Source organism: Myotis daubentonii, chromosome 4 (genome assembly GCF_963259705.1).
Source record: "Myotis daubentonii chromosome 4, mMyoDau2.1, whole genome shotgun sequence".
Taxonomy (NCBI): domain Eukaryota; kingdom Metazoa; phylum Chordata; class Mammalia; order Chiroptera; family Vespertilionidae; genus Myotis; species Myotis daubentonii.
The window spans coordinates 61180389-61207825 of NC_081843.1; the positions used below are offsets into that span (position 1 = coordinate 61180389).

At 43.5% G+C, this 27437-nt stretch overlaps 1 protein-coding gene across 16 annotated transcripts in view; it reads right to left on the reverse strand.

Annotated features, from left to right (window-relative positions):
• CAST (calpastatin) overlaps positions 1-27437 on the reverse strand; it is a 114026-nt gene that overhangs the window by 63856 nt on the left and 22733 nt on the right. For 12 of the 16 annotated variants that reach the window (XM_059694048.1, XM_059694051.1, XM_059694046.1 and 9 more), the window contains exon 3: positions 11925-11996. In XM_059694048.1, coding sequence (XP_059550031.1) covers positions 11925-11996 — 72 coding nt within the window. Of the gene's footprint in view, positions 1-5694; positions 5850-11924; positions 11997-27437 lie in introns of those variants that run through there. The other 4 variants (XM_059694055.1, XM_059694054.1, XM_059694053.1 and 1 more) reach the window with 1 other exon arrangement.

Sequence of the window (27437 nt, forward strand, 5' to 3'; positions counted from 1 at the left end):
AGCCGCATGTGGCTCATGGGCCGCAGTTTGCCGAGCCGCAGTTTGCTGACCACTGCCTTAGGTGATTCTGAAACTCCCTGACATTAAGAATCACGACTGTAGGTAGTTTAAAGACGGCTTTATAGTGGGTCATGGAAATGACTATTGTGTTCTACCACCTATTGTTACCCATTGGCACTTTCCTCCGGGTGACAAACTCAGTCTCTTTATGCTTTCATTTGCTCAAAAGAAAGGAACCAGACTACACAAGATATGAGGAAACATTAAAAAAAATTACTTTTCAAAAGTACTTTCCAGCCAGTGCTAATATTGCCAGCCCAAGTGTTCCCTGAAGAGATATTCCTGTAGTGCCTCAAGAATATCTGTCCGCTCCAGTCTTATGGCCCTAAAGCTTAGCGGCTCTTGATACATGCGATTATGCCTGTGGCTCACCCCCTTTTTTATACTATAAGGAACTGTATGCTGTAAACATCACCAATCCCAATATTGCTGTCGTTTTATAGGCAGATATCTTGTACCATTACAGAAACACTTAATAGTATACAGCTCATCTGCAAGGATTTTTTTAACCGTGCAATTTTCAAATGACATAGTGATTGAATTTTCAGAAGATAATATTTGTCTATTTTTGTAGGTCAGGGGTCTAAAATACAAATGCAAATATGTGTTGGGTGATGTGAAGGAGTGTATCAGGCCAGTATGAATAGGGGGTAGTGGACTTTGTAACAAAGCTGAGCATGCATTCCTCACCTTAGGCTTTCAGACATTTTAAAAAAATGATCTGGGAGAAAGAGGAAGGGAAAGAGAGAAACATTGATTTGTTGTTTCACTTCTGTATGGTTTCATTGGTTGATTCCTGCACGTGCTCTGACCGGGGATTGAACCCTAAACCTTGGCGTATCATGATGACACTGACTAACTGAGCTACTGGCCAGGGTGAAATATTTTAGTACATTATGCAGGTCTAATGAAATTAGTATGAATGCTAATGGAAGAATCCTTTTCTGTTCCAGATACATAGAAATACTGCATAAAATTTAACAAAAATTTAAATAAATGAAGAGATAATCTAAGGGATAGTAAATATGAGAGAGGTTAAGAATCCTAGATGATAAAATATTCTGTCTACCAGTTTCAATTTTCTGCAGTAGGCCAAGCCCTCAAACCCTGATACACCTTTGTAAATAAAATATTACAAAAAGATGCATGTCTAAAAGCCAGTGAGGTACTGTTTTAGATAAACTGTTAGCATGATGATGGCAAGACATAGTAATGGAATTATATAAAAGGATTTTTTTTTCCCTTTTGGACATAAACTCAATTTCCTATTTTCATAATTGGAAATTTAAAAAAAAACTATATGTAACTGAAAAATGTACAAATAATTCTATTCTTTGCCACCCTCTTAGAATAGCCAATAAAGAAACAACACAGGAGACTGAGTCCCTGGTTTCTATGTAGTAACAAGGCTTTCTCATCCCTCCGCTAACAACTGTATTATGGGCAACTCTAGAGGCTCCAAAGTCTGGTCTAAGCCTTATATTTAAGTCACTTGTGCAGGGGACCTCAATCCAGTCCAGAGTCTAGAGAGCATGCTCACATACTAGGCTGGACTCAATCTCTTATGGAAACTTTGAGTGAAATGGGAGTGGTCAGATCCTTGCTTAGGATCCAAATGTGGGACATGAACATCAAGCAATCCAGTTCATGGGGCAGCCTTAGTATGACTCAGAATTCTAAGACCCTGTAGATAGCTCGAATTCTCACCAAGATTTCAGTGCACTGCCAAGGCCAGGTGAAGACTACGTACAGATAAGCTCTGTATAGTCCAACTATACAACTCAACATAAAAAAAAAAACCCCAAACATTCCAATTAAAAAGTGGGCAAAGAACCTGAATAGACACTTCTTCAAAGAGGGCATACAAATGGCCAATAGACACGGAAAAGGATGCTCAAAGTCACTAGTCATAAGAGAAATACAATGAAACCACAAGGAGATACCATCTCACGCCTGTCAGAATGGTTATCACACCAATAAATCAACAAACAAGTGTTAGCTTGGATGTGAAGGAAAAGGAACTCTCATGCACTGTTGGTGTGAATGCAAATTGGTGCAGCCACTGTGGAAAACAGTATGGAGGGTCCTCAAAAAATTAAAAAGAGAATTGTCTCTTGACCCAGCAATTCCATTTCTGGTTATATATCCAATGAAACCCAAAACACAAATTTGAAAGTATATTTGCACACCTATCTATGTTCATTACAGCATTATTTACAATAACCAAGAAATTAAAGCAATCCAAGGGCCCATCAATAGACAAGTGGCTAAAAATGTGGTGGTACATATACATAATGGAATATAACTTGGTGATAAAAAAGAACAAAATCTTACAATTTGTGATGGCGTTGATGGACCTAGAGGGCAGTATGCCAAGTGAAATAAGTCAGAGAAAGACAAATACCATATGATTTCAGTTATATGTGGAATCTAAAGAGCAAAATAAAAAACAAAATAGAAACAGACTTATAGATACAAAGAACAGTGATTGTTATCAGAGGGGAGGAGATTGTGGGGTTGGGTGAAAAAAAGTGAAGAGATTAAGAACTACAAATTGATAGTCACAAAAATGGTTATGGGGATGTAAAGTGCAGCATATGGAATATAGTCAATAATACTGTAGTAACTATGTATGGCCAGGTGGGTACCTGAAATATCGGGGGGACCACTTTGTAAAGTATATGATTGTCTAACCACTGTGCTGTACACCAGAAACTAATACAAAATAATATTGAATGTAAAGTGTAATTGAAAAATGAAACTAAAAAAATTCAATACCCACTTATAAATTCAGAGCAAACTATGAATATAAGAAAGCATTATGAACTGACAGCATATTCTAAAAAAATAGAGCAAATAGCATAATTAATGGTAAAATCTTAGAAACATTCTTATTTAGTTCAGGGATTGCATTTTATTAAAGAGTTTAGCCACCATAATAAATAAGAACAAATAAAAATAGCAGAAATTAAAAGGAAGTAATACCATTCTTATAATTCACAAATTATATAGTTGTCTACATAGGAATCATTAACACTAGTAGCAAAGTCCAGCAAGTGTGCTGGATCTAACATAAATATACAAAAGTCAGCTATATTTGTAGGTACTAGAAACAATCAGAAAATGTAGATTTTTTTAAAAAGATACCTTTTGACAAATGTAACTAATGGTAAACCACTACCATAACCCCCCAAATTTCCCTTCTAACTCTCTCAGTCTCCTACCCTCACCCTCGACCTCTAATATCACTGATCTGATTTCTGTCTCAATGGTTTTTTCCTTCCCCAGAAATTCAAGTACTAGTAAATGAATCCTTATAGCTTTTAGTCTTTGCTATCTGATTTTTAAATTTTGTACATGTTTTGAATGTATTAGTAGTTTCTTTTTATTCAAGGGTAGTATTCCATTATATGGATATTGCCCTGGATTTTTATCCAATTGTATTAGTTGATGGTCACTTGGCTGTGGTGATTATTAATAAAACAGCTATAAAGATTTGTGTAGAGGTAAAAAAAAAAGATAACTTATTATAAACAATGAATAGGAACACAAATACTTGGCTGATTTTAAGAAATTAGTTCAAATTAATTCTTCATGTTTTCCTAATGGCTTTCTCTTGCTTCTCTCTCTCCCTCCTCCTCCCTACCTCCTTGCCGGTCTCCCTTCCTCCCTCTCTTGCTCTCAGTTTCATTCTTTCAAACTGTTATTTTATGTGATAGCTTTTACATTTTCATTGTTGGAGAGGAATTATACTCAGCCGATTCAGAGAACAACCAAGGAACTGAACTCACCACTAATACTACGTAACCGATTCCTCTAGTGAAGCGGTTCCCAACCTGTAGGTCAAGACCCCTTTGGAGGTAGAACGACCCTTTCACAGGGGTCGCCTAAGAGTATCGGAAAACACATATATAATTACATAGTTTTTGTGATTAATCCCTATGCTTTAATTATGTTCAATTTATAACAATGAAAATACATCCTGCCTATCAGATATTTACATGACGATTCATAACAGTAGCAAAATTACAGTTATGAAGTAGCAACGAAAATAATTTTATGGTTGGGGGTCACCACAACATGAGGAACTGTGTTAAAGGGTCGCGGCTTTAGGACGGTTGAGAACCACCGCTCCAGTGCATTGGGGAACCTCTCTCAACACATATGAACTGAACCACAGCCAACATTTAAATTTCAATGTGCTGCTTCCTAACCACTGCTGGGCAGTCGGCACCGCTCACGGGTTTATAACAGACATTAGGAGTCCTTGCTGCACACACACAGATTGCCGCTACATCCTCATTGAGATTGGCCATCTACCCCTTCTCCATCAGTCAGCAGATGCGGCCTTTCCTAACTCGGCATGATTGTTAAATGTCACTATTAAAAAAAAAGTTTAATTGACTTTGAGAGAGAGAGGAAAGGAGAGGGAGATAGAAACATTAATGTGTCCGTGAAATATCTATCCGCTGCCTCCTGCACGACCCCTACCTGGGATCGAGCTGCAACCCTGGCATGTGCACTGACTGGACCCAGGAACCTTTACACAGGGTGACTCCCAACCAACTGAGCCACACCAGCCAGGGCAAATGTCACTCCACTGCCTCCTAGAACCCAGACAGCACTCCTGCCTCGCTACATTCCCAGCAACAAATATCCTTTTAGATACTGAGAAATCAGTGAGCAAAAGTTGAATTCAGCGCCCACAAACAAAACATCAGGGAGAGGTACTCTGTAGTTGGTCATCAGAAAACAAACTTTCCCCTGGAACTGCGGAGGCCACTCCTTGCTGATGTTCCCTGCAATGCAGGGGTTTTCTCTCTGGAAAGCGTCTCGTACAGCAAATGCTCCAGGGCTGCTGACTAAGCGCACTGCCCGCTGATGATAGGTGGGTGCCCAGGTCCCGCCCCTGAGGGGAGCTCCCTACACTCTCTGCTTCATTTTCTCCAGCTATACCATGGGGGGGGGGGGGGGGGATGCCTCCTGGGCATTTGTAACTGAGGAACGCTGGGACCCTAAGTGTACAAAAGAGATTGTTAAATCTCTAATAAAAACACTTCGCATTCTTGAAAGAGAGATACAAAACACCCCTCAGGGATGGTACCCGATCTGGGTCTCAGGTTTTGATCACGGAAACAAACATGTTGCAACATCTGCCATGCCACACCCAGCATGTATCAGGTACATGGAGAGGTTACAGTGAGTGAACTCATTCTCTAAAACTGAGGTCACTCCACGGTGGGGCAGGGCCGGGGGGGGGGGGGGCGGGGGGGGGGAGGCGAGGGCCAACCCCCCAGAGATGAAAGTGCCAAACCACACAGACACAGCTGCTCTTTTAATTCCTTCAGCATTACTCCTGGGTCACACAAACCTCTGGTTTTATAACCCTGCCGAGTCTGGTCACCAGCCAGCAACAAACAGTGTTACCCATCTGTCAACAAGGATCGACAAGTAGCACACTTTAACTCAGAACCCATTTGGAAAGAGACGAGAGAGAAGAGCGCATGTCCAAGCCCAGGGAAGCCAGCGACTGGGTCTGAGGCTGGGACGCACGGCCGCCCCAGCGAAGGTGGCGGCCGGCTGCCCGGGAAGCAGACGCAGCCTTGGAGGGAAGCGGCAGAAATCAGTACTCACTCTGCGCGCAGCTCCCGGGCCCAGAGACTTCCGCTGGGGTTTCAGGGTGTTTGCATTCTTGGTTGGGCTCGCCCCGCGGTTCCAGTTTAGCTCTGAGCCTGCAGAGAGCTCCGGGGCGGTCCTGGGAAACGACGCAGGCTGCGCCCCGCCCTCCTCCCTCAGCGCCTCGTCACGGGGTGGCTTCCCGGAGGCCGGCTAACTGAGTAACTGGGCCTGTGATTCAGGCCGCACTGCAGGCTGACAGTCTGCCGCTCCCAGGCTGTCATCCTTGGATTCCACCAACATACGGGAGCAACAATGGGTGCTCTTTGTGGGTGCTCTATGCAGATACACGACCCACCCCATCTCTCTTTTTAACCTATAAAGCAAATTAATCATGTCCACCGCCAGGGATTAGAAATTGCATTTCCAATTGCATAATGGATTTTTTAAAAGAGCAGTTTAACAGAGGCAGGATTTTGCTAAAAATAGTGACTAAATTTTTCAAAATAAAGAATGGATTTTAATCTGTTGGAAAAAAAATAAATGAATAAATATAGAATGAATGATGGGGTTAGAGAAAAGAGCTATGCAATTTCAAAGGAAATATGGAAAGCCAACTTTTCCCAACCCCATAAACCAATGACGATGAGGACTGCAGACACTCGGCTGGGGTGTGAGCGGAGGAGGTGGCGGTGGTCAGTGGTGGAGGAGCAGACACCTCAGACCCACCTCCTGACAGGTGAGCATCCAGCCACGGCAGAGGTGACGGCCGCTGGCATTGCACAGATGGAGAGCCTTCTGCACAGTTTTGTACCCCCATCCACCCATCCACCAGGAGTCAGAGCAGCTGGGGTCCCTCTGGCTGCTCCTACGAGGTGTTCCTCACAGCCACCTATTTATTTTCATTTTTCACTTACTTCTGTTAAATAAAGCTGAAGTAAGAGCCCTTCCAACCCTAATATTCTATAATCCCTTGAGCAGAAGACCCCATCCTTGCAATTTTTAAAATCAAAATATAGATTAAAAATTCCTGTTTTATTTAATGTATTTTCTTTCTCCTGTTTTTTTCTTTTAAACTAAACCTCAGCTCATCTAGGTTTTACTGATATTTATTTCTCTTGTGACAAACCAGCACAGGGTGACTTATTTGGGCCACACCCCAGTAGGGTTCAATGAACTCTGGGTTCCATAGTCCCATGTTAGGCAGCATATCTCCCACAATAAAGGCGAGTGTTCATGTGCTCCTGAAGAGTACAGATGAGCAATTACACTTTATGTAATAAAATTTCCAAAGACTCATATCTTGCAAGACAGGAAGAAAGTGGCTCCTTTCCTAAGAGATGAAGAAGGGCCTTAGTGCACCATGATACTGTGTGGCTACCCAGTCGCTGAGCTCATCCTTTCTCCCAGTGTGGTCCTCACAGCATCTGCATCTGAAACACCTGGGGGCACCTATTGCATTTGTAAAATCCTGGGCCTTACCCCACCCTGATAAATCAGAATCTCCTGGCTTGGGACCTGAGAATCTGTGTTTTCGCCCGATTCTCCAATCAATGTTGAGGTAATCTAAGGTGCAGGTACCTTAAACTACCCCCTTTCGGCACAATTCAGCATCCTTGCTCCTCAAAGTGTGGCTGCCAGACCAGAAACCTCAGCACCAACCAGAAGCTTGTTAGAAAAGCTGAAGCTTGGCTTCACCCCAGACTTTCTGAGTCAGAATCATTTTAATAACCCCTCCCCCTGGTTCAATATGCACATTAAAATATGAAAATTACTGCTCTGGATATTGTTTCTTAAACTCATGTTATTTGTATATTATCTGTAATATATATTTTTAATCTGTAATTAGTATACTTAATTTATTTAATATTAAAAAATAGATTTACTTTTTAACTTTTCCTTTAGCCTTGTCTTAAGCAAAACTAGTCATGGGATCATGAGTTTGAAGTTCTAGTTTACTTCTTTATAGCATATTAAAATACATGCACCATGCCCTAGCTGGCTTGGCTCAGTGGATAGAGCGTCAGCCTGCGGACCGATGGGTCCCAGGTTCGATTCCGGCCAAGGGCACATGCCTGGGTTGCAGGCTCGATCCCCAGTAGGGGCTGTGCAGGAGGCACACTCTCTCATCATTGATGTTTCTATCTCTCTCTCCTTCTCCCTTCCTCTCTGAAATCAATAAAGAAATATATTAAAAAAAAATACATGCACCATTATTAAAATAAAAATGCTTGCCGGTTAACACACAGAGTCAGCTCACTAACTACAGGTAGCCCAAGGCACTGTGGGTGAGGCTGACACTGAAGGCCGGAATACCTCGCACAGCACACAGAGAGTGCAGCCAGCCCCTCACCAGATAATAGAGGAGACAAGCCAGTGCATCTGAATGGAGAGCTGTGTGGGCATCGTTAACACAGCTGTTTATGGCAGAACCAGGACCAAAATCACAAAGCATTTCTCCGACGGGTGCTTATTAGAGTTCCTCCCCTTCAGCTGGAGAAAAGCTGTTTGTATCTTCTTCCGTTTAAAAACCCTAATGTCACTAAATGACCTATCATCTGTGATTCCCTTCAGCTCAGTTAGGTAATTCCCTTGTTCTCCCTTCCATGGTGGGTGTCTGTCAGTTGGCAGCTGACCACACACACTTACAAACCCTCATACATACTGATAATTTCCCACCTACTTAATTTTCACCTTCCCAAAGTAGCATCCAGAATACTCACAACCCCAGATTCCCCTGCAGCAAGGCGGAGGCATGTGACTTGTGTTGGCCAATCAGATGTGCCAACGAAGAATGGGCTTGGAAGCAAGCAGTGTGAGGATGGCATTGTCCACCAGGAAATCTATGTTACGATAAGGCTTGTCAGTCTTCAAAATTGGCAGCGGCAGAATTTCTGGCATCTGGTACTACATGTGATAGGTGCTGAGCTGTAGCTGCAGCAGGAGAGGCTCCCACACATTTCTGGATTTCTCTAGGGCAGGGATGGCGAACCTTTTGAGCTCAGCGTGTCAGCATTTTGAAAAACCCTAACTTAACTCTGGTGCCGTGTCACATATAGAAATTTTTTGATATTTGCAACCATAGTAAAACAAAGATGTATATTTTTGATATTTATTTTATATATTTAAATGCCATTTAACAAAGAAAAATCAACCAAAAAAATGAGTTTGCGTGTCACCTCTGACACGCGTGTCATAGGTTCGCCATCACTGCTCTAGGAGCTACCTGCTATCTTTAATTTTTTTTTTTGGCTTGGACTAGTCCAAGTGGGTTCCAATTGGAATTAATAACCTTAACCAATACATCTTCTTAACAGCTGTGGTCTTCTACAGAGAGATTCCTAATGCAGGGTCAACCTTGGTTTCCTCCCCTGAACAGGGAGATGGTTATGACAGAAGTTGCCTGACAACTCTTTCAGCAATAAAGTTGAATGACATGATGAATCACAACTATTTTCAATGGGCTTTAGAGCCTATATAATTTCTGTAGCCTCATTAGTCTTCATTATTAATTTTTCAAAAAAATTGAATTTTAAGCCCTAAAAATCTTACAAAAATTATTTTGAGTTAGAAATTGCTATGCCACTTAAACGCTTTGGATCTTCCAAGACCAGCACTTCACGGCATAAGTGATATTATTCATGCATGTAATTACTCATTTTGTAAGAATTCTTATTAAACAGTTCTGAAATACATGGTGACTATTCTATAATACATTGCTTACGCATAGGCTTCAAATTAAGTATTTAATATTAAAGACAGACTTGGTTTTCTTAATAATTGTAAATGTATCATTTATTTTAACTTTCAAGTAGGATGTGTCCAAAATAAAAAAAAACCCAGGATTAATTCTCACCGCCAATTACATCTATTATTTTGTCATGCCTTTTTAAAATGTATTGAGAAAATATTATTTTTGTCTGTGTGTTATGAAAATTACTTGTGTAATAAAAGCTTCAAATGATCACAAATGCTATTATTACCCCCAGCTTTTCCAAATTAGTCATAGGAATGATTTTTAAAAAGTGATAATGATACTGAGTTAAAGCCCTTTCAATCTGGATCAAAAGAAGAAATAAGAAAGTATATTTTATAATATATATATTTATTTTTCTTCCAATCTGTGTAAGAGTTAAAGAGAAAGGAAGGAGTGAAGAATTAAACCCAGGGAGAACTAATATTCAGGAAACTGGTGAAGCAAAGTGAGCCGGGAAACCATGGTGAGATAGAGTAACAGGAGAGAGAAGGATGGAGTCGGGAAGGACGGTGTTTTCGAAGCCAAGGAAAGAATGTCAAGGTTGCCATTAAATGGGAAAACATGTGGCTAAAATAGCTCCACCTCCCAGCTCCCACCCTCCCCAGCTTCCTGAGGCAGAGCAGGCTTTGAGGGAGACATCTAGTTCTCGATAACCATTCCACCGCAGAATGATTAAATGATAATTTCCTGTGTGAAAATAACAGATTGGAAAGGTACTGCTTCTTACGGCAAAGTTCAAGAAAAACTGAGTGTGTTTTTCCACAATGTACAGACCTTCCAAGAGTTTAGCCAGGGGTGGGCAAACTTTTTGACTCGAGGGCCACAATGGGTTCTTAAACTGGACCGGAGGGCCGGAACAAAAGCATGGATGGAGTGTGTGTGTGAACTAATATAAATTCAAAGTAAACATCATTACATAAAAGGGTAAGGTCTTTTTTTTTTTTTTTTAGTTTTATTTATTTCAAACGGGCCGGATCCAGCCCACGGGCCATAGTTTGCCCACGGCTGGTTTAGGCACTAACAATTCTGGAAACCACTTACAAACGATCTCACTGGCCTTGCCATTTTGCCAATGAGGCTTCTCATTTTTAAAGGCATAACTTAAGAATCTATACTAATAAAAGGGTAATATGCTAATTAGACCAGAATCTTCTGGACGACCTTCCAGACATCCTTCCTGACAAAGTTGGACCCAGGCAAAGCCGCCCACAATCCCAGGTGCCTGCAGCCAGCCAGAAGGAGGGAAGCCTGGGTCCCAGGTACGGGGGCCAAGGCAGAGTCGGTTAGGGGCGATCAGTCAGGCAGGCGAGTGGTTAGGAGCCAGTGGACCCGAATTGCGAGGGGGATGTCCGACTGCCGGTGTAGGCCCGATCCCTGAGGGGGACATCCCCTGAGGTGGTCCCAGATTGGAGAGGGTGCAGGCCGGGCTGAAGGAACCACCCCCCATGCACCGGGCCTCTAGTAAGTTAAATAAAGGTCCTAATACCAGAAAAGACAACATGTCTGGAAAAATCGTTTTTAGTTAGCCTGGTGTTCAACTCTGTGCCCAACCTCTTCTCATTTCTCAGCTGAGTTTTGGTTTTGGCACCTTTTAGGGGTTTGGAAAGCAGCTAGGGTTCTGGGAGGCAATAAAAATTAACTTCACCAAGCAAGTAACCTACATGAGAAAATCCACAGACCTCCTTAGGAGAGCCACCAGGTTTAAAGGAAAAATGCTTATTTTAAAAGTTGTTTAGACAGACTTGAAATAGGTTAAGGTTTTTGATAACCTTGCAACATACTGGAAGAACACAAGTCGAAATGGGCTGAATGTAACTATTTTATATATTATTAACTACTAGCTAAAATTGCAGTTTCTTGTCTTGAAAGGTGACGTTTCAGTGATTTTTATAAATTGCAAAGCTTTGAAGTGTTACATTAACAAAAAGTACTCAATCAGATTTTATGAGGCCCAGCACATCCAGGACCTGTGTGAACAGGAAACCTGGGCTCAGACTCTAACTCCATCTTACTGGCTCTGTGACCTTGTCAAGGTTACTTAACCTCTCTGAGCCCTGGTCTCCTCAGGTAAAAACGAATAATAATTATAAGGTTATGTGGGATTACATAAGATAATTATATAGCACATGTAGCAGAGAGCCTTGTGTGGTTAATGCTCAGAGTAAGACAATTTGAATTATTTTCTAAAGAAGTGGGAGGACTATATTTCTACTCATAATATGTACAAAGTCCAATATTATTAGAGATATTTATGAAAATAATATACATTGTACACATTAAACAATGGCAGTAAAAATTACAATATAAATGGTCTTACTAGGTTTTAAATCAAATCATTAAGAAATTGCATTCCCCCCCCCCGCCCCCAATGCACAAACGATAACTTTTTTGAAAACCTTTCGGTGATATAGGACACTGTAAGCCCCACTGTATACTCTAGCATAAGGTCCCCTCGTGGTTTTATCAATAAAATTATTAGGAAATGACTGACCTTGGTGGCCGGGGCTCTTCCACCAGCATGGGTTCTGGAGGGCTGACTGCTCTCATGGCTTGTGGCTTTTTTCTTGAAAATAGAAAATATTTGTTTCAATGGGGGAAAACATCTTAACAATGTAGTCAAGTGCAAATTTTCATACCAACACAAATATCCTCTCAAGCAAAAATCAGACTATCACATACTAACAAAAAAAATTACGTCTTGTAATTTGTTATACCTTTGCCTGAAGACTACATCAATATTGAAAAGCAAGAGTAAGCTGAGTAAATCCCAGCTGGTCAATATTCAGTGCTTTTGGAGAACAGGAAAATCCTCCCATAGGCCATTGCTGCCTCCACCACAGTGCGCTTCCAGAAACTCAGGAGCGGTGGCCTCCTCCCTACAGTGCTAGCGAGAGAACATAGTACAGCCACCCTCTATGCAGGTGACTTCGAGGAAGTAGCAAAGAGGAAATTCTACTTCTAAAAATTTATCGTCGGGAAATAATAGAGCAAAGGCCTTTTTTTCTTCCAAGACACTCATCACAGTAGTCTAACATCAAAAAATTGAAAACAATATAAGTAATAATGAATGCTTATTGTGTACTTACCATGTGCCAAGTAATTATTCTATTAGAATAATGGAATTATATATTCCATTATAATAATATATTCTATTATTATCTGAGAGTATTATTGTAAGTGCTCTAAGCATGTAGAAACTTATTTCATCCTTACATTATCGGATATAATGCTGGGACTATTGTTACCCCATTTTTTGGAAGAGGGGACTGAGGAATGGAATGGGTACAAATTGTGGCCATGGTCACAGCCACTAAAAAGGAGGATGTCTGCTTCAGACCCTATTTTCTTATCTCCTTATTGCCGGGGTCCAACCCCAGCAGGTCCAGGGGTTCCCAAAGGCGTAGACGGAGTCGGTGAAGAAGGAATGACACGGAGACAGCGTTCAGTTGATCAGCAGCCTAGCCAGGATCTCCAGCCAAGTTCTGGTCTCGATCTCCAGAGAGGTTCTGCTTCGGATCTCCAGCCAGGTTCTGTGGCCAGGTACTCCAGTCAGGTTCAGTCACCAGGTTCTAGTCAGGTTCTCTTGCCAATTTCTGTAGTCAGGTTCAGTCCAGGATCTTTTGCCATGTTCTCTCGCTAGGCTCCGTCTCCAGGCTCTGAGGCCAGCCTCTGTCCAGGATCCCCTGCCATGCTCTCTCCAGCGAAGCTCCTCCGTCTCCAGAGAACACTCCCTGTAGGTTCCGTGCCTAGGCTCTGTCTCTCTTGGTCCTGTCTTCTGAGTTCTGTGTTCTCAGTTCTGTGTCTTTCTGTCTTCTGAATTCTGTCTCCTGAGTTCTGTGTCTGAAGTTCTGTCTCTCTGTCTGGTTACATCTGTATTTATACCAGTTGATTCAATCCTATCAATCTCTATTACAAAGGTTAGGGCGTTTCTTATCTCCATTCCAGGGAGTAAAGATTATGTAGCTTAAGCATGATTATTTGTAGTGATTAACTACCCGCCTGGCACTTAGTTAAGGAGTTTCATCCCCTCCCTGACTTCAGGGAAAAATTCCTACGTGGGGAAACAACCTTTCTCGGAGAGGTGACCTTGGTTAAAACACAGCGCCAAGAAGGTGAGCAAACATATTAAGAACCGTATGCCATATATGCCAGGTCCCTTGAAACAGCAAGGATGGACCGGCTCCCGGCACCTTATCCTGCCTCCTGCAATCGAGGGTTATGCTATGGACAGCTACAGGATGAACTATGCTATTATTAAAACTCATATTGAGAAGAATCTTTCATTAAATGAAAATACTCATATTTTATGTAAAGAAATTCAGACTATAAAATAGCAGGTAGAGTATTATTCTGCAGTTCATATGGCTTATCTTCTGATGGTAGGGTTAAGACTGATTTTTAAAAATATTCTTCATTGTGCTTCTTTGTATTTTCTTATATAACTGTAACTATTCAACTGATAAAAGGACAATGAATGGGGGAGGAGGAGAAATGTAAAATACACAGTTACTTTCTGAACAAGGCCTTGATAGCTTATATTTCTCATTAACATGTATATTTCAAAGAAGCATGCATATAAACTATAAAGTTTTATCATATAAAATGGTGAGATTAGGCTCCATCTATAAAATGTGAATAATGGACTCATTACACAGAATACAGGAGGGATGGTGATGCACTAATTAGCTAACACATAACATATTAAAGAGTTGTATGTCTATGCAGCAAAAAATTAAAAAATACATAATTGAGAAAATTTTGGTTTAATTGTTTAACATTCAGTGAGACTAGTTAGTAAAATTTGCTTTGCTTCATATTTTTGAAAATGCCTGCCATGGAAGCTTGAGTAGAAGCCTCGTTTTCCGTCAGGGTAAACGTTGCCTTAGCAAGAAGAGAAGCCAAACCTTAGCTTCCTGTCCTCAAAGTATAATCTCTATGTGCCCAGTGGCTGACCATTCTTAGAGCTCAGGAAGATCGGTCACCAAAACGGTAAGGTGGATACATTTTATAAAATGGGTATCAAAAGGGCCTCAGAGGCACTTGCAGGAGTCCCAGGCTCCCAGGCACCACCTGTAGACTGAACAGTCTCTCCAAAGCACACACGCACTATCATCAACCAAGGGAAGAAAAATCCCAGGTAAACTGATGGAAATAACAGAGGCTGCTAAAAAGCTGGCAATGCAGGTGTGATATGGGGGATGGTGAAAGGAGGGGATGGCATAAATTTTATCCATATCACAAGGCTCTTTTAAAAATATAAAGTGTCCTCACAAACAGCTCTGATAACCACTGTGTGTACTCGGATTCAGAGTAAGGGACCAGGCCTAAGAAATAAAGACAAGGCCACAGCAATGGGGTTGCTCATCTTAACCTTGTTGCCCTTTCAACCTCCTCATTTTTCAGGGAGGAGACTTCGGCCCAGAGAGGTCACGCCATTGTCCGGTGCTCCCCAGCTGCCCCACACTCCAGCTATCGGTGTGTGGTCTCAGCTAAGGCCAAGGAAGGTCACATTCCGGCGCTGTGCTAACTAGCGCTCCCGTTCATCGCTTCCAAGCCCACATTCCGAACCCTGGCTCATCTGTAAACGAATTCCACTGCCACATGCAAGAATTCAAAAACTTGCCTTTGTCTGAGTTATAGAACTATTAAGTTAAAAACAGTAACTATTTAGACACATGCTGATTTTTATTTTACCCGTACATCAAATCAAAGTGTACTCTTAAAATATTGATTTACTAATAAGTTCAAGGTCTTCTAACTCAAAAGATGATTCAAAAGTTGAGGACCTCTCAGCTTTCCTATGGGTATGGCCCGTCCCTCGAAGCTGGCCTTGTCCTCTGAGCCACCTGGACTACCTGGTCTACAAAGGACCAATTCAATTCAGCTGAAACAAGGGCAGAATTTGTAAAAACAAAATATCTTTCATTAAATTTTTATCTAACAAATATTTATTAAGCCCTTAGTCAATGTCAAGCACTTACAAGATAATAGAAAAGCTTAGAAATATATACAAATACCAAATCACATATTGTTTATTCTCAGATTAGTGACCAACATTTAACTATAGATGGTTTGGCTGATATATAAGACCTGGTTCTCTTTCTCCAATTGTGTCTGACTTTACGCATTCATTCTTTCATTCATTTGCTCATTGGACAGATATTTATTGAACCCTGGTCCTATTCTAGGCAGTAGGGGTGTAATGATCATTTAAACAGAAAAAAAGTCCTACTCTTACAGTGCTTACACTACAGTCAGAGGACTCTAAATAAGCCAACAAAAACCAAAATGATTTCAGTGAATAAAGACACTAAAACAGGGTAATGACACTAAAACAGGGTGACTGGCTGAGGGCTGCTTCCGACGGGATAGACAAAAGTGATGTTTGACTGAGACCTGACTGCAAATAAACCGATCATGTAAATATGGGGTGGGGGAGGGGAGGCATTCTAGGGGGACAGAGCAGCATGTACACAGGCCCTGATGGGAATGAGCTTGGCAAGTCTGAGGAAGAGAAAGAAGTTAGTGCAGGTGAAGCAAGGCGGGCATAGGCATGTGGTATGAGACGAAACAGGATGCTGGATTAAGACATTTGAACTGAAGTGACAGAGGCTTAGGATGGCCCCACAGTCAGGTGTGTTTGAGATCACTAGTTTCTTCCAGCATTGGCCTGCTTCCTGATCTTTTCTGGGTGCCATCTAGCCCTCATGAGTCCTCCCTGGCCTCCAAGTGAAAAGTTCTCAAAGTCCTCTGGCTTCCAGTCACCTCCTGCTTAGTTTGACAGGTGTCTTCCTCACCCTCACTCCCCCAGCTCCTCACCATCATCACTGGCCCTCAGACAGCCCGCTCAGGTCTGGACACATCTCTCACACATCTCTCGGATACTACTGAGTCGAGTTCAACACCATATTCACTAACTAGTACTAGGGCTGGATCTACCCTCAGATAAAACAGAAGGCTCAAATAAGCTCATTTATCTATGACTCTGCATTTGTCCTAACATACAAATTAACTCGTCTTTACAAGATTAAGATGTTAAATGAGGATATCAATACTATGATAATTCAAATTTTGAGTTAAATTATTTTCCCATAAACCTATAGACTGAAGGCCATGGAGCAGCTTTTTCCTTGCCAACCAATCATTTTCCTTCTAATTTGTGAGCTCTTCTCTGTTTAAGTTTTATAGAAAGAAAATTATCAGGAGCAGCCTGCCCCTCACCCCTACATGTCAAATCGCAGGCCTGGCTGAGTCATGCCCTCCTAGCAGTTCGTCATGTCACAGGGCCTCAGTCCTCCCGATTGACAGGGACAGAGGTGCCCTCCACGCCCTATTTGCCTCTACTGGACTCAAACTGCAGGTCACCAAGTCTGGTCCAGTTACAGAGAGCATGAGTAATCCCTCCTGCTCAGGCACAGGCTCCTGAGTGTGCACGGGCCCCGATTCCATGCACTATGCAACCACACCTGCTCCTGGAAGGCGCCTTCCCTGCCCCCAAAAGTGGGGCAGAGTCTGACAGCCAAGAGACCCACAAAGTGGCACCTCATGCTGGAGCAGAGACGTTCAATAAAGAATGTCCAGATTAGATCAATTCTATCTGCAGTTGCAGGAAGGCCTGAAAAGAATTACTTCACTTTTTTTGTATTTGTTGTAGTGCATAATAAACATTTTTATTGAATGACTAAGAACTCAAGTCTTAAAAGCTGTTTTCAAAGTCGAAATGAAGGACCAAGAGGCAGGCAGAGAGCTGCTCAATGACTACCTCCTAAAAATCTCAGGAAAGGCCCTGGGCGTGAAGCTCCATGCCAGCTGAGATTTGGTGGCTCTGCAAAGAAAGGTGCCGCATCCTCTAGAATAATGGTTCTGTCTTTTGATGTATGTGGCAAGAATTCTGGCTCCATCAAGAGTCAGCTATGAAACCTTGGACAAGTTAATTTTCTCATCTGAAAAATGGAATGGCCCTACCCACACTTCCGAGGGAGACTGTGAGGATGAAAGGAGATGAGGGATGGCCTGAGGCCTGTTGCACAGGTTGGAAATCCCTCCTCTAGAGCAGTGGTTCTCAACCCTGGCTGCACATTAGAATCATTTGGGAATCTTTTTAAAATCCTGATTTCTGGGCCTCATCCTCCGGAAATTCTGTGTCTTTGTTATGGGGTTGCCGGGGTCCAACCCCAGCGGGTCCAGGGGTTCCCCAAAGGTGTGGACGGAGTCGGCGAAGAAGGAACGATACAGAGATAGCGTTCAGTTGATCATCATAGCCGGGTTCGCTTGTCAGGGTCTCCAGCCAGGTTCTGTACAGGTACTCCAGTCAGGTTCAGTCACCAGGTTCCAGTCAGGCTGTCCTGCCAATCTCCGCAGTCAGGTTCAGTCCAGGATCCCTTGCCATGTTCTCTCGCCAGGCTCCGCCTCCAGGCTCCGAGGCCAGTCCCTCTCCAGGATCCTCTGGCATGCTCTCTCCAGCGAAGTTCTTCTGTCTCTAGGATCCATGTAGGTTCTGTCTTCTTGATTCTGTTCTAAGTTCTGAGTGTTTCTGTCTTGTTACAACTGTATTTATACCAGTTGATTCAATCCTATCAATCTCTATTACAAAGGTTAGGGCGTTTCTTATCTCCATTCCAGGGAGAAAAGATTATGTAGTTTAAGCATGATTGTTCGTAGTTAAAGGGATTAATTACCCGCCTGGCACTTAGTTGAGGGGTTTTATTCCCTCCCTAACTTCAGGAGAAAATCCCTACCTGGGGATTCAACCTTTCTCGGAGAGGTGACTTTGGTTAAAACACAGCGCCAAGAAGGTGAGCAAACATATTAAGAACCGTATGCCATATATGCCAGGTCCCTTGAAACAGCAAGGATGGACTGGCTCCCGGCAAATTCCCCCTTTTTTATTTTTTAAAAGCAAGCATTAAAAAGAAAAACCTGAAACGCTCTCTTGTATCCATTTTAAGAGTAGGATTGGCGCTTTCTGCTATTACCTGAGTCCTGATCTATCACCCCAGGGAGAGCTTGCCAATCCTGCACTTTCCCGGGGTGGAAAGGCTGCAGTGGGGTTAAGGATAAGGCTCCTTGGGCCTACCTTCTCCCATGCCTCTACATTTACCTTTCCGGCACCTTTCCTTCCTCAGAAAAGCATGGACGTATTTCTTGTATAAAATGTTCTGTCTGACTGGGAGTAACCTTAATTCCTCTGCTAACAAGCATATATGTTAAAAGATCAATACGGAGTCTTTTTTCTTTAGACTCAGTATGGCACATCTTCTTAATCTAAAGATCAATACAGAGTCTTCTTTCTTTGGACTCAGTATGGCACATCTTCTCAATCTAAGAATCAATACAGAGTCTTCTTTCTTTGGACTCAGTATGGCACATCTTCTCAATCTAAGTTCTGTACTATCCACCTTCTTACCCTACTTATCCTCTATAGGGGGGTCTGTAGCACCCTGGTGGAGTCCTATCCGTCCCGAGTGTGGGGTTCTCAATGGGGGGGGGGGGGGCTTACCTAAGGGAATCCTGTTCCAGGGGTTCCCAAAGGTGTGGATGGATTCGGCGAAGACTATCCACCCTCTTCCTACGGTGGAGTCTGATCCGTCCCGAGTGTGGGGGTTCTCAATGGGGGAGGGGGGCTTACCTAGGGGAATCCTGTTCCAGGGGTTCCCAAAGGTGTGGACGGAGTCGGCGAAGACTATCCACCTTCTTCCTACGGTGGAGTCCGATCCGTCCCGAGTGCGGGGCGCTTACCTAGGGGTCCCTGTTCGGGCGCCAGATGCCGGGGTCCAACCCCAGCAGGTCCAGGGGTTCCCCAAAGGTGTGGACGGAGTCGGCGAAGAAGGAACGATACAGAGATAGCGTTCAGTTGATCATCATAGCCGGGTTCGCTTGTCAGGGTCTCCAGCCAGGTTCTGTACAGGTACTCCAGTCAGGTTCAGTCACCAGGTTCTAGTCAGGCTGTCCTGCCAATCTCCGCAGTCAGGTTCAGTCCAGGATCCCCTGCCATGCTCTCTCGCCAGGCTCCGCCTCCAGGCTCCGAGGCCAGTCCCTCTCCAGGATCCTCTGGCATGCTCTCGCCAGCGAAGTTCTTCTGTCTCTAGAGAACGTTCTGTGTAGGTTCTGTGCCTAGGCTCTGTCTCTCTTGGTCCTGTCTTCCAAGCCCTGTGTCCTTAGTTCTGTGTTCTGAGTTCTGTCTAGGACCGGCTCCCGGCATGGGGTGAGGCCACAACATTAGTAACAAAGAAACAGAATTTCCGGAGGATGAGGCCCAGACATCAGGATTTTAAAAAGATTCCCAGGTGATGCTAATGTGCAGCCAGGGTTGAGAACCACTGCTCTAAAGGGACAGGCCCACGGTCCTTGACATCAATCAAACACACTGATCTCCCCAGGGGAACACTCATGGGACTAGTTTTAACGCATTCGGAGTCCTGAGAATCTCCCATGAGATTTTATTATTTATATCATCAAGAAGAAAATAATTGTTTTTTCACTGGATAGGAAAAAAAAAGTGATTTTTTCCTTAGGACTGCAATTCTAATAAGGGACACACTTAAGTTACTTGGAAACAATTTGATGCTTTTGAGGTTGGCTCTTAAGCTTTGTTGAATGAGAGCAGCTTTGAGACTAGGAGTAACTTTTTTTCAGTGCAGAGATGATACCCTTCAGAGTACTCTACCCAGTGATTCTGACTAGTGGGGGCATGTCCTGTCCTGGCCCTGTGCGAGCTCTGGAGATCACATGGAAATATAAATATGATGCACCTACCCACAGATGGATGTACAATCATTCAATACACCCCAGCTATGGGGAGCCCGGGACCACTCATAGCGTTCACGCTGGAAGGCCTGCCCACTGGGGGGACCTGCCAGAGCAGCGGGTCCCAGCTGTCCTGCAGTCGATGTCAAAGGTGACAGCCCGCCCTAGCCGGTTTGGCTTAGTGCAGTGGTTCTCAACCTTCCTAATGCCGCGACCCTTTAATACAGTTCCTCATGTTGTGGTGACCCCCAACCATAAAATTATTTTCGTTGCTACTTCATAACTGTAATTTTGCTACTGTTATGAATCGTAATGTAAATATCTGATATGCAGGATGTATTTTCATTGTTACAAATTGATCATAATTAAAGCATAGTGATTAATCACAAAAACAAAATGCAATTATGTATGTGTTTTCCAATGGTCTTAGGCGACCCCTGTGAAAGGGTCGTTCGACCCCCAAAGGGGTCTAGACCCACAGATTGAGAACCCCTGGCTTAGTGGATAGAGCGTCAGTCTGCAGACTGAAGGGTTCCAGGTTTAATTCTGGTCAAGGGCACAGGCCTGGGTTGCGGGCTTGGTCCCCGGTGGGGGGTGTGCAGGAAGCAGTCAATCAATTCCCTCTCATCACTGATGTTTCTATCTCTCTCTTCCTCTCCCTTCCTCTCTGAAATCAATGAAAATCAATTTTAAAAAGTTTAAAATAAAATTTAAAAAAGGTGATGGCCCCTCTGGCCTTGCTGGGATGGGGCCCCCAGGTGCCAACACTGTCACACGGGTCTGGGAGTGGGGGAGGAAGAGGAGTGACTCAGAGTCATTACAATCTACAGGAATGGGCATGACCTCAGTGTGTTTCCTGAAAGTTGCAAGGGCCTGTATGAGGTATTACAGAGGTGTCAGGTCAGGATATTGCCGAGGCGAGTTCAACAGTTTTTGTTGCACATTTAAGCCTCAGCAGAATATCTGGAAAGCACTAAACTCGTTAGTATAGGGACAAAAAAGTAAGTCAACGACAAGGCTTCTGGCTGAGAAAACCTGAATAACCCAACTCCAGAACTATTTCCAAGCCCCTTTACGAGTACAGGTTTCGTTCTCTTTTGTGTTAATGACGTTCTTAGGTAAGGATGTTTAGATTCAAACGTGAGAAGTGTTCCTATCTTAAACTAAAAATTCCCAGACATTACATGAAATAGTGGTTTTCAGACACTGGACAGCAGGCGCCCAGGACAGTGCCCCTAAGAGGAAAGAGAAGGGAGGGGAGGGCTGACACAGCCTGCTGCCCGCAGCTCCCAGGCGACTGGAATGGCTGAGAAGGGGGGACCGGCAGAAGCTGCTGGTCTCTCTGGTATGAGGGGGAGGAGCTGGCAGCTCCCTGGCCAGGGGCCTCCAGGGGCTCCCAGGGAGAGCACCGAGAGGAGAGCTGCAGAGAGAGAGCCAGACACCGAGGAGAGCCAGCGTCTGGGGCAGAGGCACAATCACTGGGGCTCGCACAGGCCAGGCCAGGACGTGTTCCCAGCAGTGAGTCACTGGGCGGGATACGCAGATGAAAGGCAGTCCCATCCACAGGCTCTCTGGTCCAGCCAAACAAAGCTTCAGAGCAAACCCACAGGATCAAACTGTTTTCAGGTAACCTAACTGTGTCCTGGAACAAAGCTCAAGAAAACTTAAGGCAACAACAAACAAGCACCCAACAAGCCAAAATGCACATCTGTTTGGCATCTAATAAAAAATTACAAGGCATGCATAGAAGCAGGAAAATACAACTGATTTTCTGTATGCAGGGAAATACAATGTTCAAAAGTCTAGTCTCTTGATGGCAGTACTGCCCCCACGAATCACACATGTAATAAATTGGCTTAGAACTGATATACACATTTTGTACCAATGTCAATTTCCTAGCTGTGACATTGTACTATGACTACATTAGATACAGACAATGGGGAAACTGGATGAAGGGTGCATGGGATCCCTCCATACTATCTTTGCAAGGTCATGGGAATCTATAATTATTTCAAAATAAAAAACTTTTCAAAAGTATATTAAGGAGAGACATAGAAGATACTTAAAAACCATACACAAGACATAGAAGATACTCAAAACACACACATCCACATCAAACTTTTAAGGATTAAATAAATACAAGGTCTCAGATGAAAACTACATTAGGATAAAGAACCAGTGAGAGCCTAGCCGAGGTGGCTCAGTGGCTGAACATCTTCCTACAAACCAGGAGGTCACAGTTCGATTCCCAGTCAGGGCACATGCCCAGGTCAGCTCGATGTCCAGTAGGGGGCATGGAGGAGGCAGCCAAACAATGATTCTCTCTCATCACTGATGTTTCTATCTCTTTCCCCCTCTCTCTCCTCTCTGAAATATATATATATACTAGAGGCCCGGTGCACAGAAATATGTGCACTCAGGGGGAGGGGGGGTCCCTCAGCCCGGCCTGTGCCCTCTCGCAGTCTGGGCCCCCTCGGGAGATAACGACCTGCTGGCTTAGGCCTGCTCCCGGGTGGCAGAGGGCAGGCCCAATCCCTAGGTGCAGCCCCTGGTCGGGCTCAGAGCAGGGCCGATTGGGGAGTTGAGGCGCCGGCCCCTGTCATGCACAGAGCAGGGCGGATCGGGAGGTTGCGATGCCACCCTCAGTCATGCTCAGGGTAGGGCTGATTGGGGGGTTGGGGCACCGCCCCCTGTCACACTCAAGGCAGGGTCGATGGGGAGGTTGTGGTGCCACCCCCTGTCATGCACAGAGCAGAGCCAATCAGGGGGTTGGGGTGCTGCCCCCGTCACACACAGAGCAGGGCCCATCAGGGGGTTGGGGTGCTGCCCCCGTCACACACAGAGCAGGGCCCATCAGGGGGTTGGGGCGCTGCCCCCTGTCACGCTGATCCCGGTGCCGGGAGGCCTCATGGCTCCGCTGATCCTGGTGCCGGGAGGCATATTACCCTTTTACTATATAGGGTAGAGGCCTGGTGCATGGGAGGGGCTGGCTGGTTTTCCCTGAAGGGTGTCCTGGATCAGGGTGGGGGTCCCCACTGGGGTGCCTGGCCAGCCTGGGTGAGGGGCTGAGGGCTGTTTTCAGGCTGGGGGTGACTGAAGTTCCCAACTGCTCCTTTTTTCCTTTTTTTTCTTTTTATTCTGGGCCAGCTTTACCTTGAGGCTTGGCTCCAGCTCTTAGGCCTCCGGCTGAAAGTAGGTTTCTGGCCTTTGCTTACAATGTTGCGAATCTGCTGGCTGAAGTCCGGCAGTATTCATTACAATGTTTCTTAAACTGCCAGCTCAGAGGCCTGCAGCTGCAGGCGGGGAACGTTGGTTTCCTCCGTCACTGAAGCAAGCAAGCCTCATGTTAGTTTCAAGCTGCCTGGCTGCCAGCTGCCATCTTGGCTGACAGTTAATTTGCATATCTCGCTGATTAGCCAATGAAAAGGGTAGCGGTCGTACGCCAATTACCATGTTTCTCTTTTATTAGCGTAGATATGTATACACACACACACACACACACACACACACACACACATATATATATTTAAAAAAGAACCAGTGAGATACTGAAAAAGAAAAGATCAGTGAACTTGGAGGCGTGGCAATAGAAACTACCCAGAATGAAACAGAGAGTAAAGAACTGGAGAGCAGAGGACCGGAGGGTAGGGACCAGAGCATCAGTGAGCGTGGGGCAACTTCCAGCAGCTAATACACGTACAACCCCAGCCTCCAGAGAGGAGAGAGATGAGGAAACAAAACCAAGTATTTGGAGAAAAAATGGTTAAAATATCTGATAAAAAAGTGTAAGCCCACCACTCAAGCTCAGCAAATCCCAAGTAAGAGTGAAGAAAGGGGCAAGTTGGTTTTAGATGGACATCCTCAAAGACTCCCGGTGACTGGAGACGAGGAAATAGCGTCTGTGGGGTGAGAGCTCCTCCTCCTGCCCCAGCTGAGACTCGGTGCCTTTCCCTGCCACGTAGCTGGTCAGGGTTCCTGCAGCCTGCAAGCCATTGATTGTCTTCTCCACCCAAAGTGCAGGGAAAAGGGGCTGGACCACTTTTCAACCAGTGATAGTGAATATTCCATAGGGAGCTCTCAAGGGAGAGCAGGCCAGGGGATTCTTTCTGTAGCTGGCGACGATCTATGAGTAACAGATGAGATGTGACATGTGGCAAAAATTTTGAGTGCACTAATACACAAAAACTTTTGCATTAAATGAGTATTGAAAGCCTCAAAGGTTCAACTTGGCAGCTGGCATGCTCAAATAATTGCTTAAGCTATTTTTGAAACCCTGTTTGTTTAACTGTCTTCAGAAACGGTCACCTATTACTTGATTATTCTTAAAGGCAAAACAAATATTTATCCTCCGAATGGCGATCACATTTTTTTTAAACTATCAAAAGTTAATCAGATTCATATCTGGTAAATATGGGAAGGCTATTAAACTGGATAATATTGATTTTAGTGAAAAAAAATATTGAGGGAGAAGTTAAAACTTTTTTATGTTCTGAATGTAAAAGTAAAATTAGTTTCAAAATTAACTGAACAACAGAGAACACCTTAACTACATAAATTTTCAGGTTACTACTGAATTTTATTTTATTGACTCAATGTCACTTTCTTCTTTCACACCTCTTGTATGCAGAAGCTTCTTAAAGCCAGTATAAGAAAACTTTGGTCAGAAATTAATTGCTAGGTTTTTTTTTTCTTTCTTAGCATTTTCTAATCAGTGATTTTTTTTATCAGTGGCATCTTAAGCTTGATGAAATGTAGTAGTTTTCAGGACAAGAACTCTCATTAAAATATATGTTTTGACATATTTGTTAACAAATCAGTTCCACTTCTTAGTAGTCACACTATGAAATGACAAGTATTGTATTTCCACATGAAAACACATGCTTTATTGGAAAACAGTCTCTAGAAATAGATCGTTTTTCAAAAGGGTAAGCAGATTTCCCAACACTGGCAATTATAAATCTGTGACTCTCATGTAGAGGTGTTCCTTCATACCCTGGTTGTAAACAGTCTGCAAAGAAGTACAAACTGCTTTTATTACCAAAAGAAGTCTAAATGTGTGCTACCACAAAGGCAACGCAGCAAGTAGGATGTGGTGGCCTTGGGAAACACTGATAAGTCAGTCATAATAAGTAAGTTATCCATTAATTCACAAGATTACCCAGAAACGAATTAAATGAGATGTACCATATACAACGGCCTTAATGACACACTATGGGAGCCACACGTCAGTGAGGTGGGGTTTTTTTCCTTGATGACTCAGCGCCCATTCATCATCAGCTCAAGTCTCTAGTTTCGAGGTGGCTGGGCTGACTTGGAGGCAGGAGAATCCCATCTTCTCCCGCCTCTGCCTCTGCTGAGGCCTGGCTTCCCTCCATGCCACATTTTCTACCTAAAAAAGAGGGAATGTCTGTCCCTACACTTTCTTCCACTGGGAGCTGGAATGACTATTTTACTTTATGATCTTTTGAATGAAAACAGGGCACAGCACAAGGAAGAAAGAAGGAAAGAGTTAGAGAAGGGAGTTGCAAAAATGGTCAACAGTAAAAACAAAATAAATTATGGCGTTGCCTTAGGTAGAATTCTAAAATAGGTAATTTTATAACTAGTATCATTACTAGTTAAAAGCACAGACTCTGTAAAGTAAGTCAATTCTGAGCTCCACTACTAAATAACTGTGACCCAGACAGGTTACTTAAGCTGTGCCTCAATTTCCTCCTCAGAAGACTGCAGTTGTAAGGTGTGTGTGTGTGTGTGTGTGTGTGTGTGTGTGTGTGTGTGTGTAAGTGTATGTAATGCCTATATATGTGTTAGCTATTCTTAATCTCTAGTTCTCAACAAATGATTTCCAGTTCTCAACTACCTTTATCAAATCTATAGAAAATAGTGTTTATGTAATTCTCCTCCCATTTTGTAAACTAGTTCTCACTAAAGTGTTAATAATTAATATAGTAATTTCCCTCCTAGGAATACTGACAATTTAAAAGAGGACCCAGGGGAAGGTAATGTTTCAACTCAAAGGTTAAGGAAGTTGCTAATGGTGGAAGTTCAGGCATGAACAACAAGCCACCTGGGAAATCATTATTACATGGTGCCTCCTACATATCCCTACTTGATAAGACTGCCCCTTCAGGGGCGGGAATGTCCTTTAAGCCTCTTTAAATTGTGGTCACATTTAGGGGATATTTTTTTGTATTCTCGTATATGTGTACTTTTCAAAGGAAAAGATAACAGTTTTCACCAGATGCCAAAGGGACCATGCACTAAAAATATTTAAGAGTCTTTGCCCTCTAAGCTGCTTAAATCCTTATTCTTTATCCATATCTAAGAGATGCACTTATATTCAAACATGCACTCCCTCCCCCGCCTTGCCCCCACCCCCATGCACACATACATACACACAGAGCAGCAGCCTTGCTCTGAAATTACCTCTTATGGGTTCCCAAGGAAAAACGCTCACATTTAAAACACTTCTCTCTTTCAAGGCCTAAGCAGACAAAGGCAGAGACGTAGTTCTGATCATTGTTAAAACACTCTCTTTCATTATTATTTTACTAGAGGCCCGGTGCACAAAATCTGTGTATGTGTAGGGTCCCTAGGCCTGTCTGGCAATCAGGGCCAATGTGTGGGGCAACACATTGGCGGCGCCCGCTCACCAACCCCACCCTCCGCTGCCGCCAGTCACCTCCCTCTGCAGGGCAACCAGCAGGCGGGGGACCCCCTCTGGCACCCTCCTTGGCTGGCCTGGGGCTGCAGGCTGGGGGCAGCCCCTGTGTTGAGTGTCTGCCCCCTGGTGGTCAGTGTGTGTCGTAGTGACCAGTAATTCCATGGGTCATTCCGCTATTTGGTCTATTTGCAAATTAGGCTTTTATTATATAGGATTAACTCTATTCTGTGATTTTTTTTCTACTCTGATTAAAAACATACATTTAAAATAAAGAGAAAAATAGAAAGAAAATGCAAATCACTCAAAATCTTGCCATGCAAGACAACCACTTTCAGTTATTTTTCTATTTTTATGCAAATACAAAAATAAGTAATATGTGTTTTAAATGTTATATAAATGGGGTTGTAAGTCTTCCTTTTTTTAACCTAACAAACATTTTCCTCTCTCATTAAATGTTTTCAAAGCATGGTGTTAAAGATGCCTCAGTCACTACATCTGTGCCATAACTTCACTGATTCATTACTGCTGTACAACTGTTTCTCCCCTAGTTTGCTATAATGATAAAGTAAAGCTAGGATAAATATACTTGAGCAT